This window comes from Mirounga angustirostris, unplaced genomic scaffold (genome assembly GCF_029215605.1).
Source record: "Mirounga angustirostris isolate CCGP_5_RB_7025 unplaced genomic scaffold, mMirAng1.0.hap1 SCAF_8, whole genome shotgun sequence".
In the NCBI taxonomy this organism is placed as follows: domain Eukaryota; kingdom Metazoa; phylum Chordata; class Mammalia; order Carnivora; family Phocidae; genus Mirounga; species Mirounga angustirostris.
Window position 1 is genome coordinate 10,198,592 of NW_026991716.1, and position 12,286 is coordinate 10,210,877.

A 12,286-nucleotide genomic window follows, 5' to 3' on the forward strand; every position below is an offset into this window, starting at 1 on the left:
ATTGCAAATAGGCCTTAACTTCCCTAAGATAGGACTACTGTTAAAAATAAAATCGTATGTCACTCATACTATCCAAGTACGACCTGGTGGGCGTGGCCTAAGCAGGTTGGCCCCACACGCAGACAGCTTTACCTCCCCCAAATTTCAGACGGCAGGAGGAGCTGCTGGTGGTGGACTGCTCTGACTACAAGAGCCACACTTCCCTGGGTTGCAGTAACTCAGGGAAAATGTGAATCCTACTCGGCCATTTCACTTCCGGATCCCTAACAGCTCAAGGAGGTTCCCCAAGTCAACCATCTTGGTTACTCCGGGGAATCTCTTTCCTAACATTAAGAAGGACCGGTGGTCTCTGTGGGGTCTCTCTCATCACCTGGCGAGAGAGAGGGGAGAACGGGAGGGGTCCTCTGAATATTCTTATTCCTCATTTTCTCCGACAAGGAAGGTTACAACCTGAGGTTCTAACCCTCCCCACTCTCTTTTCTCTGACTTTATTCAGATTAACACAGACCCATCCGTGTCTAGTTTTGCTTCAATGTAAGAGGAAGGCAGGACATTAAAGACAGCCCCCTAGACTTTGGATATTAATACCGTCCTTGCAATATCATCTGTGAGTTTCCCAAACAAGAACAAGAGGTCTCAGTCCTTAATATCTAATGCTGGAATAAAAAAGTGATCAATTAAAACACGTCCTAGCTTAATACCATTCAGAAAATACTCTGAAATGTAAACACGCTTCCCATAAATCCAACTCAGGTTCTTTGGTTTTGTGAGCAAAATAATGTAATCCAAGACTTACATCTTCCATTCAGCTGAGGAAAACTTCTCTTAGACATAGCTACTGAAACTTTTCTCATCTCTGAAACTCCTCCAGCAGAGAAGACATTGTGAAAAAGCTGTCATTTCTTTCAGCCAGACGAGAAAAGTGGTAAGACTAATTCAGTTCTACCAAACTGATCTTCACGTTTAGTTCAACTGAAAACCAAAGTCCTTGAAAAATACTAGTTTTTAAAAAGGAGAAACGTGTCAGACCTAGAAAGTCACAAATCGAGGGATGGTTAATTCAAATGCATCTAATGGAAATGAGATTCTGAATTGCGCGATAGTTTTTTGTAAGTCTCTATTTGGGCTAATGTTGAACAACTGGAATAAGGCCACACGCTAGCTAAAAACTATCCTACCTTGGAGAAGCAGGCTACCTCAAATATGTACAGCCCTTTAAAAGTCATGTAATCCTGTCCGAACCATGGATTAACCAATTCAATCTTGCTTCCAAAAGCAGACTGTTTTCCAGAGTAAGACTCAAAGTGTGCCTTTGAGGGGCACCTGGCTGATTCAGTCAGTAGAGAATGTGACTGCTGATCTCGGGGTTGTGGGTTCAAGCTCCACGTTGGGCATAGAGCTTACTCAAAAAAAAAAAAAAAAGGATACCTTTGATTTGCATAAGAAAATTTAACTGGGTGCTTCAGAAACTTTAATACAAGAAACGGTGACTTTCCAAGCTACTATTTGGTTGTTTCAAACTATTACAAAAACAAGGACTTTTTCCCAATGTGCCCTCTATGGGGTCGATAACACCCCGTGGAGAATTTCTGCCTTAGTTTCTGCACATACTCTCTTCTGATTTGCTCATTAGGAGCCTAAAATCCTGTCCTAAAGCTGCTGAGAACTGCTATTCCCCCCACCTTTCTTTTATCAAACCGATTTCAAATGTTTTATCTTTCCTAGGATCGATTAGAAAGATTTTAAAGATATAAAGATACAATGTGTTTCGCATTCTCCACTAAAATCAGAAACTGGTTTCTAAATCTTAGAAAATTTGGACCAAAGGCACAGTTAACCATCTGTTATCAACTTCATGTCCCCAAAAGTCTTACCTTAATTCCAAAGTTATGCAGTTGCCGAGCAGCTGCTAATCCTGCTGGACCAGCCCCGATGATGATGACTGATTTCTTAAAAAAATAAAATTTTTTTTGAAAAAGGATCCAATTAGAGAAATGAATGCAATATATTGTTTTAGTGGTTCTAAGAAGGTACTAACTGCCAAACCACATTAGTTCACTTAGTTCATCTACATTTGTTTGATGTTCACAGAAAGGTATTTACCTAAACAATCAGGTTGCACGTAAGTAATCCACTCCTCTCTTCCATAGTCTAGGCAACCAGTGCCTGATACTCTCTTCCCCAGAGAAGCACATATTCTACACAAGTCTTGCTTTGTAACTTGTGTGGTGATAATGTGTCTGTCACTAGTATTATTAACGAGGATCCCCTAACACTGATGTCTCACACTCGCATTTATCGTGATGGCGGTGGTGTTACCGCGAGCACGAAAGTCACCTACGTTGTGGTAATCTTTAGGAAGAAGATGCTGGTCGGTGCCGACGCCAAGAACTCCCGTGTTGATGAGACCTTTCCTCGTCATAAAATAAAGTATCCTCTCCACTTCCTGAACGCACCGGATGCGCACGAGACCCCGGACAATGATGTGAGGAATACATTTCTGAGGGGTAAGAGCTTCCTGTGTGTGGAAACAAAAACCAGACTGTTAAGACAAAACAAACACAAGTAACTCTGGGCTCCTCAAAAAGTTAAACAGAATTCCTCTGTGACCCAGCAAGCCCACTCCTGGGTAACCACTGAAAAGAACTAAAAATGTAGGCTCATATAAAATTCATAGCAGCACTATACTCAGATTGCCAAAAGGTGGGAACTATCCAAGTACTATCCAAGTGTCCATTAATGGATGAATGGATAAACCAAATGGGGTAGATCCATTCGTGGACCATTACTTGGCTATAAAAAGAAATGAGGTACCGATCCACGCTACAACATGAAGGCATCCTGCAAACGTGATGCTACGTGAAGAAGCTACTTACGAAAAGTCACATACTGTAGGATTCCATTTATATGAACAACCCGCAATGGGCAAATCTATAGAGACAGGAAGTAGATTAGTGGTTGCCAGAAGCTGGGGGGAGGAAGGGATGGGGAGTCACTGCTTAATGGCTGTGGGGTTTCCTCCTGGGGTAATGAAAAGTTCTAGAACAAGATGTGAGGATGATTATACAACACTATTTACTTAATGCCATTAAACTGTACCTTTTACAATGGTAAAAATAGTAAATATTACGTTGTGTTTTTGCCACAATAAAAAACCAACCAAATGGGCGCCTGGGTGGCTCAGTTGGTTAAGCGACTGCCTTCGGCTCAGGTCATGATCCTGGAGTCCCGGGATCGAGTCCCGCATCGGGCTCCCTGCTCGGCGGGGAGTCTGCTTCTCCCTCTGACCCTCCCCACCTCATGCTTTCTCTCTCTCTCAAATAAATAAAAAACAAAAAAACCAAACAAACAAAACAAAAACCCTCTCAGGGTACTAAAGTCCATCCTGGGTCACTAAGACACAGGAGGATCAAAGGGGGGTGGGGGGGTTGCCTGGTGAAGAAAAAAAAAGGGACAAAAGGAAGAGACAGCAATTTGTGTTTCATCAGTTCACCTTCTCCTCCCCGAGAAGGACAGCTCTGGGGAGCGTGGGCTGACCACGTTGCAATGCATTCCTGACTCGATACACCACACGGTAAGGGCCACAGCAGAAGCCCACTCCGCCGCTCAAACCGGCAAGAGGAAAAGCTGGATTCTCATCACCGGTAAGATGTGAGGAGACAGATTTAGAAACGTGTTTAAAAAAAAAAAAAAAAAAGACACTGTCTTTCCCTGCGTGCCCCAGTGGTGGCAAGGCCTTGGAACGTTTCAAAGATACAAGACTAACATAGCCTTGACCCACTGTCGTGAAGTTAGAACAGGCTCAAGAGTGGGACCCAACCTCTGGCTCGTCCCCTACTTGTCACCAAGCCCCCAGCTCCGAAAGAACCTGACCAAATGCAGGAAGAGGACTTACAGTAGACCCATGAACGACACAGGGTTGAACCGTGTGGGCCCACTCACAGATGGATATTTTCGATAAGCACAGTGCGGTACTTAACATTTTCTGTAGCTTACTTTATTGTAAGAATACAGTATGTATACACACGCAACATACAAATTATGTGTCAATCAACAGCTTACAGTATTGGTAAGGCTTCGGGTCAACAGCAGGCTATCCGTAGTTAAGTTCTGGGGGGGAGCCAAAAGTTATATACGGATTTTTGACTGGGTTGGGGGGGTGTCAATGTCACTAACCCCCACATCGTTCAAGGTCAACCATATTCAAGAAAGAACACGGCTCGGGTTGGTGCAAAAGGTAAAAAAACTTATTTGTAGTCATGAATTTTAAAAAGAACATAATTTCAAAATCTTTGATTCTTTCACAAATATGTGTTTTCCACTAGAATATTAAACATAAATCATACTATTTTATTAAATATTAAAATAGATCCAGGCTGACAAGGTTCAAGATTATTTTCTGTAAGGTTCTTCACCAGTATAAATCAATTCTCAAAGTCGAACGAAAAGAAATGTGAAGAAAAATGAATCCAGGGCTGTTTCTGAAAAGTGTATCTTTACAACTTATTTACAGGAAATTCTGACCACAATTTTGTTCAGTTAGCAAATGTTTATTGAGCACCTACCTCAAGCCTGCTGGGGAGGAAATGAACAATTCTGCCTTGTCCAACCCACTCATAGAATTCGTATAAATTGCATTAACAGCCATAAACCTAATCAGGCCATCTCATACTGGATTCTCATCCAGTGAAACACCAAGGTGGATCCGGAATATCTTTCTTGAATCAAGATTACTTTGGCAGTCTCGCCAAATGTTCTGCATTCAGCAGTCACTCAAATAATTGCAGAAGAAATTAATAAATCAGAAAAATACTAGGGTCACGGGGCGCCTGGCTCAGTTGGTTAAGCGACTGCCTTCGGCTCAGGTCATGAACCTGGAGTCCCGGGATCAAGTCCCGAGTCAGGCTCCCTGCTCAGCAGAGAGTCTACTACTCCCTCTGATCCTCCCCACTCTCGGGCTCTCTCATTCTCTCTCAAATAAATAAAACCTTAAAAAAAAGAAAAAAATAAAAACACCAGGGTCAGGAAAGCCTTTGTTTAGATAATAATGATTTAAAAAGCTCCTATTCCCTTTCGCTTGGCCTCCCCCCTTTCCAGGTGGGGGCTGTATGAGGCCCCTAACACAGATTCAGTCCCAGCAGACAGCAAAGCACTGGTCTCAGCTGTTGGAGGATAGTAATGTAAGAATCCCTGCCCTCAAGGGATTATAACCCAATCTTTAATGTTTTGTATTTTTTCTCTCCGCATTCACATTGGAACTCTCTGAACCAAACTTTGCACCTCATACTCACTAGAGAGCCAAAAATTCGGATGACATATGATCTGAAGTGGGGGTTCCCAGGATGGGGAGACTTAGCGCCTGGGAGGCAATGGCTGGAGACATCTTGGGTTGTCACAACCGGGGGGCGGGGGGCGGAGGGAGTTCCAGTGGGTAGAGGCCAGGGATGCCGCAAAACATCCTACAGGGCCCCGGACAGCCCCCCACACAATGACTATCCACCCAGAGTCCGCGGTGGGAAGGTGGAGAATCGCTGATCTAAAGGCTCTGCTTACTTTGCAGTTAGTGTACCACAGGGCGAGGATGAGGTTCCGCAAAGCCAGGTACATGGTGGGGTCTCGGGAATACTCTGGGAACTCATAGAGCTCGTCCAGCTCCATCACGTCCGGCCGCACACACAGGGCTTTGCCACACTCGTTGGGCTGGTAGAAAGGCTGGAAGTACCGGTTCATGCCTGGAACTGACAGAAGACGTGTAGACGCACACATCCCACACTCAGGTAAGTGACCACGCGGGCACACACGGGAAAGGACAGCCTCAGCCAGGGCTACGGTCTGTCCCACGACACATTCCCGCTCCCTCTGTCCGGTTAAGACGGAATACACGTGAACTGAGTATTTCTCTATTTCTCCTGCTCTTTCTTCACCAATTGAATGCCCACGTATGGAAAAAAATTGTTTTAAGGTTTTGTTTTTTGGTTTTTTTTAAGATTTTATTTATTTATTTGAGAGTGCGCACATGAGTGGCGGAGGGTCAGAGGGAGAAGCAGATTCCCTGCTGAGCAGGGAGCCCGACGCGGGACTCGATCCCAGGACTCCAGGATCATGATCTGAGCCGAAGGCAGTCACTTAACCAACTGAGCCACCCAGGCACCCCTTTTTTTAAGGTTTTCATGGGGGTTTAACACCTGCCCTAAAATCGAGCACCTTAACCGTGTTTAAGTGCAGTGTTGAACGGGGTGAAGTGTATCCACGTTGTTCTGCAACACATCTCCAGAACTTCTGTTATCTTGTAAGACTGAAACTCTGTGAACACCAACTCCCCGTAGAAATAAATTCTAAAAGTAACCTTCGTTGGAATTTTTCTGATTAAAACATCAATCAGTTCACAGAGGTACATGACAATCATTAACCCCTGGTAATCCACGAGCCATGGGGTAACATTTAAGGCTACAGTCTATCCTTCGTGCTGCTTCTACGCACAGAGACTATTAATATATCAGACTCTTGTTTTTTAAAAGCCAGAAAAACATGCTGTTTCCGAACCTGCTTTTCAAGACCACTGTCCCATGTCACTGAACCTGACTTCAATGAACACGGAATATTTTCCTATTATTTAACCACTCCTCTGTTCCTGGGCACTGAAATTTCATCGAATTATTTCCCTATTGTAAACAATGCCATATAAATCTTCGGATTAACCTTTGAGAATTTGATAATTTATTTATGACAAATTCCTAGAATAAAGGGGTGTCTATTTTTAGGTTTTCAATTCATGGACAAACTGTCCCTCACAAATGTCCACACCCACTAATAGCATTTGCGTGCCTGTTTCATGGCACCTTCATTAACCCTGGGACTTACCACTTTGGCTTTGATTCAGACCACAACCACATTTTTAGAGGGCCCAGTGTTATCAGTTAAAAACTATAAAATATGGTGGTGCATCGGTGGCTCAGTCGGTTAAGCGTCTGCCTTCAGCTCAGGTCATGATCTCAGGGTCCTGGGATCGAGGCCCGCACCAGGCTCCCTACTCAGCGGGGAGCCTGCTTCTCTCTCTATCCCACCCCCATGCTCGCTCACACTCTCTCTCAAATAAAATCTTTTTAAAAATTTTTTAAAAATAAAAATTAAAGAAACCCTTAAAATAGGGCTTCTAGGTCAAAATCTATTTGCACATCAAACATGAAGTTTGTTAGTGTATGGACAAGGGAAGGTCTAGAATTCTTGTGGGGACACCAAGAACTCTGGTGGAGAATTTTAAAGATCCATTTAAAGTAAGTGGTCAATGGAATGTCTGGCCTGACCTGAAGTTTTGGATTTTTTTCAAGAGTTGATCAACTTTGCTGAGATTTTCCATGGCATAATTAGAAGCAAAAAAGACTCAGAAAAAAAAGAAGGGCTGCTCATATGGTCAAAACTTTCTTCCAGCATGTCAGACTTTTGGGTTATCATCAAATGATGCAGCCACCCAAATCTCAAATAAGTAACTCATCAAATTCCGTAGACCCAATTCCTGGACCAGTGTTACAAACTTCCCACACTCCGGATGGGAAATGAACCGCATGATCTATACGAATGATATGACTGAGCCACAGCATGACCCAATCCAAGAAATCACAGGGTGCTTTAGATCACATGGCACACACTAAAAAAAAAAACCCCACAAACTTTTGTGTTCTGCTCCCCCCTATCCCCCTCCCATTTCCAGGGAAAGAGGGGGAAAGGAAAGCAGAGAGGGCCAGGGCCAGCTCTCACCCAGCGTGGAGGGGACAGCCTTGGGGTGCTCCAGCTTCCCGGGGCTGGTGCTGCCGGCTGTGCTGTGGGTGCTGGTGCAGGAGGGGCTCATGCCCACGCAGTCGGGGTAGTAGGCAGAGAGCAAGGGTGCCGCCACGCTGTCTTTCAGCAAAGGGGGGAGGATGAGCATGGAGTACCACCAGTGGTTGGAAACTTCCGACACTCTCTGAAATGGGGCAGGGTGAGACCAAGAGGCACAATGGCAGACAAGAAACGGACACGCAGGCTCAGCCGAGGACAGGCGGTTGGCTTCATGTCATTCACCCGCACCCCTTCCCCCCGGAACGCCAACCCCCCGCCAACACCAGATCAATCCCACAGCTGCATCTGGTACAGCATTCCATCCTAACAGCAGCATCACAGGTAACGTAGAAGCCAGTGCAATCCCCTACATTGCAAGTCTAGGCTTCAGCCTGACACGAGAAACTTCTTTCTGTTCAGTAATCACTTATTACCCATACTCCCCCCCACCCACCTTCACTTGAGGTCTAAAGATAACCAAAGTCATGAAACCGGGCAGAAAAAACTGTCCTCCTGAGAAGCAGTCAAGCAGGACTCCTTTTAGCTAGAAGCTACTGAACACTTCTGGAGGAAGAAGTACGCGACAACTATCGAAATAAGATGCTAAATGTAGAAATGAACAAAAAAGCTATTTTTGGTCTTAAAATCTGTGATCACATTCCAGAGCTGATTTAACATATGGAGTCATCGGATCAAAGCATCCCCATGATGACTGACTATTGCAATAAGAATAAAATTTACTTGGCTTCTAAAGCAACACTGCCCGCCAAGCCTACGTTCGACGGCCTTTTCTAAACATGATCTTGAACGCATGTTCCAAGAATTCTAAGAATCTGACACAGGAGAAGCCTGAGCTCCAGGACCCCTGATGTCAGTTCGGAGGACTCCAAGCAGATGCCACCTGCCATGGAGCAGGGGTTTGTGGGCTCGAGGTCCGGAGGGCGAATCCAGTTTGCAGATGTATTCTGTTTGCTCCTCGGCTTTCACACGGTCCAAGGGTGGGGCAAGCATTTTTCAGTTTAAGACAAGCCCCAACACCTGCTATAAAGGACTCCCAGCTGCTTCACACATTCATGTACCTGCTCAGGCCCTGAAGGCACGTCGGTCTGCTATCTGTCCTCAAGGCTACCCAGGGCCAGCCTGGGCTGTACCGAAAAAGAAGAGAAGCTTCAGTTCCACCCCCAACACACCAGGGCTGCCTCTAAGGAGCCCCTCCTGGTGTAGCCCCAAGGAGAGAGTAAACCGAGAGATTAGATCCCGACACTCCAAATGGACTGCACAGAGGTCAGAATGGAGATGCCTTATGTGAACATGAACCCAAGCTCTTCAGCTTCCGGGACCCAACAGAGGCCCTGCTCTCCCGCTACCTGCTCCCAGTCCTTCCTCCCCAAGAGGCCCACTTGAGGGTACTTCAACCAGCCTCTGCACGGGAGGGTGAGCAGCTCTGACAGCGACTGATGAACCCGCACTCCGTCCTGCCGTTCTGCGCGTGTCCTCCCAGCACACTCGCCATTCCCAAGACACCTGGCTGTCATTTTGTCAATACACCATCAAGAACCCCACTCTCACCTTCAATACACAGACCACAGAAGAAATCGTACTTGATATAGTCAGTTGATCAGCAATTTCAGTGAAATAGCCACTACACTGGGTTGAATAGTGTTCCCCTAAAATCCATGTCCACCCAGAACCTCAGCATGTGACCTTATTTGGAAATGTGGTCCTTACAATGTAATCAGTCACACTACAGTGAGCCCTAACCTCCGTGCAAGCAATGTCCTTATAAGAGGAGAAGAGACAAAGCGGGGGAGACAGACAGGGAGAGAGTCATGCGAGCCTGCAGCGATCCACGGACAAGCCGAGGAATGCCAGGGATTGCTGCCACCACCAGAGGCTGGAAGAGGCTGGACTGACGCTCCCCCAGACCTTCAGGACACCTTCACTTCAGACTCACAGCCTCTGAAACTAGGAGACAACATGCTTCTGTTGCTTTAAGACACTGAGTTTATAATATTTTGTTAGAGCAGCCCCAGGAAACTAATACAGGCACCAAAACTTAGAACCTGCTTGAAAAGTGACCCTAGGGGCGCCTGGGTGGCTCAGTCAGTGAAGCGTCTGCCTTCAGCTCAGGTCATGATCCCAGGGTCCTGGGTTCGAGTCCCACATCGGGCTCCCTGCTCAGCGGGGAATCTGCCTCTCCCTCTGCCCCTCACCCTGCTCATGCTCTCTCTCAAAATAAATAAATCTTTAAAAAGATTAGAAAAAATTTTTTTTTGATTTTTAAATAAAAAATAAAAGTGACCCCAGAATCTACAGGAATAGAACAAGGGTAAAGTCGGTGATATGGCTATACACCTGCTCTAGACTCTTTCTTAGCCATTCACAAAAATAAATAACTGGTGGATGAAATCCAGGAACTCTTCCACACTTTTTAAAGTTCTTATATCCCAAGAATACAGCCTCTGTCCTAAAGTTCAGATTGTTCTGTGTGCAAAAGGGTCTGAATGTTAGGGGACAGACTCATCAGATATTGCAAATGTATTTACAGTTATGTTTTCCTTTGTATCTATAATCCCATTCTGTCTACCCTAAATCCAGAAATTATTTGGGCCATTGCTTTCCTATGGAAATGCTTGAGGGTACAACTAATTATTAAAAATATGTGTGTGGGGAGGGCGCCTGGGTGGCTCAGTCAGTTAAGTATCCGACTCTTGATTTAGGCTCAGGTCTTGACCTTAGGGTTGGGAGTTCAAGCCTGCTTTGGGGTCTGTACTGGGCATGGAGACTATTTAAAAAAAAAAAAAAGTGTGTATCTCACACACCCCTTTATGTAACAGAATGGATTTCAAGTAGATTTCATAGGTGTCAATTCTCCCTTTGCCTAAAAATCAATCACTGTCCCTGAGTTTCAGACATGAAGAAAAACTGCAAATTACCACCCCTGTATTACAGAAATGTAGAACAGCTCAGAACCTTGCAATTTTAGAAACTCAGAAACGCAAAACATCATTTCCTACAACAGCTGTGGGGTCTGCCAGCTCAGGTAGCAAAGTTCCATGTGAGAAATGAAACGTGAGGAGGCTCGGCCTGCCGGACATGAGCTTCTCCTCCCCACATGGAGCAGAGACAGGACCGAGCAGTTACACTGAGCTCAAAACACACAAGAACACTCTCTCGCAGCTGAATCTGGGCCAAGACCATCAAATTACGGGCCTCCTGTTCTTTTCTTGGAAGGATTCAAACGGAGATAAGGTCACAAAAGTCACCCATGAGAAACAAGGATAACAAGGCTGATCCTTGTAGTAAGGCAAACTATCCATTTCTTCCTTTTTAATTCCTTTTAACAGGGGGCAATAAAACTATATTTCTTTCTCTTTAAGGTAGGGGAGGATCACCCATGATACCACGACTGCTAACATTTTTATCATACACATGTCAGGTTAGATTGAAAGCCTCTGATCAGCAACCAAATAGAAACTCATAAAACTGTTACTGTCGCTGACGTACAGTACTTTTATCATCGAAAGCACAATGAGCTGTAGTCTAGGATGTGCACAAATACTCACTAGATCCTCTGGAAGGGAACAATGATCCGAGGTCTCGGGCTATAAAAGAAAACCAAGTGTTAATTAGATTTACTTATAAAATACAGGCGTAAGTGTCCATGTGCTTTCAGTAAGATACCCCTCTTCACCTGTTCGACAGGCAAAAGCAAAAAGTGGGATAAAACACTGTAGGAGTGAGGGTGTGGAGGAGACAGCTACTCCCATAAAGATGTCCCGGGTGGAATGCTCAAGGAATGAAAGAACTTCGGAGGGCAAGTTGACAAAATACACATTTAAATGCACAATAATTTGGTACTGTCTTGCACCGCTGAAGACATACATACTATATGCCCAGCAATTCAAACTTTGCTAGATTTTCAAGAGGAACCCTCAAATATGCGCACCCACAGAAGTATCAGAAATGCTCAGGGGCACCTGGGTGGCGCAGTCAGTTAAGCATCCGACTCCTGGTTTCGGCTCAGGTTGTAATCTCAGGGTCGTGAGACTGAGTCTCCCATAGGGCTCCCCTGGCTCAGTGAGGAGTCTGCTTGAGATTCTCTCTCCCTCTGCCCCTCCCTCCACTCACTCTCTTTCTCTCACTCAGATAAATAAAATCTTTTAAGAAAATATTTATTTGGGGAGGGCAAGGAGGGAGGAGGGGCAGAGGGAGAGGGAGAAGCAGACTCCCAGCTGAGCAGGGAGCCCGATGCGGGGCTCGATCCCAGGACCCTGAGATCATGATCTGAGCCCAAGGCAGAGGCTTAACCGACTGAGCCACCCAGGTGCCCCAAAATAAATAAGTCTTAAAAAATGTTCAAAGGAGGACTATTTGTAATAGAAAAAAGCTAAATACAGCCCAGAAGTCCACCAAGAGTAGAATAGTGTTATGTTCAAACAACAGCCCACTAGGGCACCTGGGTGGCTCA

General features: G+C 45.2%; 1 protein-coding gene across 3 annotated transcripts in view; it reads right to left on the reverse strand.

Moving 5' to 3' along the window:
- The window catches only part of KDM1B (lysine demethylase 1B), a 58,697-nt gene that overhangs the window by 20,132 nt on the left and 26,279 nt on the right, over positions 1-12,286 (reverse strand). The window contains exons 7-11 of one of the 3 annotated variants that reach the window (XM_054505714.2): positions 11,382-11,420; positions 7,756-7,960; positions 5,554-5,732; positions 2,342-2,518; positions 1,875-1,949 (exon numbers count right to left, since the gene is read on the reverse strand). In XM_054505714.2, the coding sequence (XP_054361689.1) occupies positions 1,875-1,949; positions 2,342-2,518; positions 5,554-5,732; positions 7,756-7,960; positions 11,382-11,420 (675 nt within the window). Of the gene's footprint in view, positions 1-1,874; positions 1,950-2,341; positions 2,519-5,553; positions 5,739-7,755; positions 7,961-11,381; positions 11,421-12,286 lie in introns of all 3 variants that reach the window. The other 2 variants (XM_045866318.3, XM_064597115.1) reach the window with 2 other exon arrangements.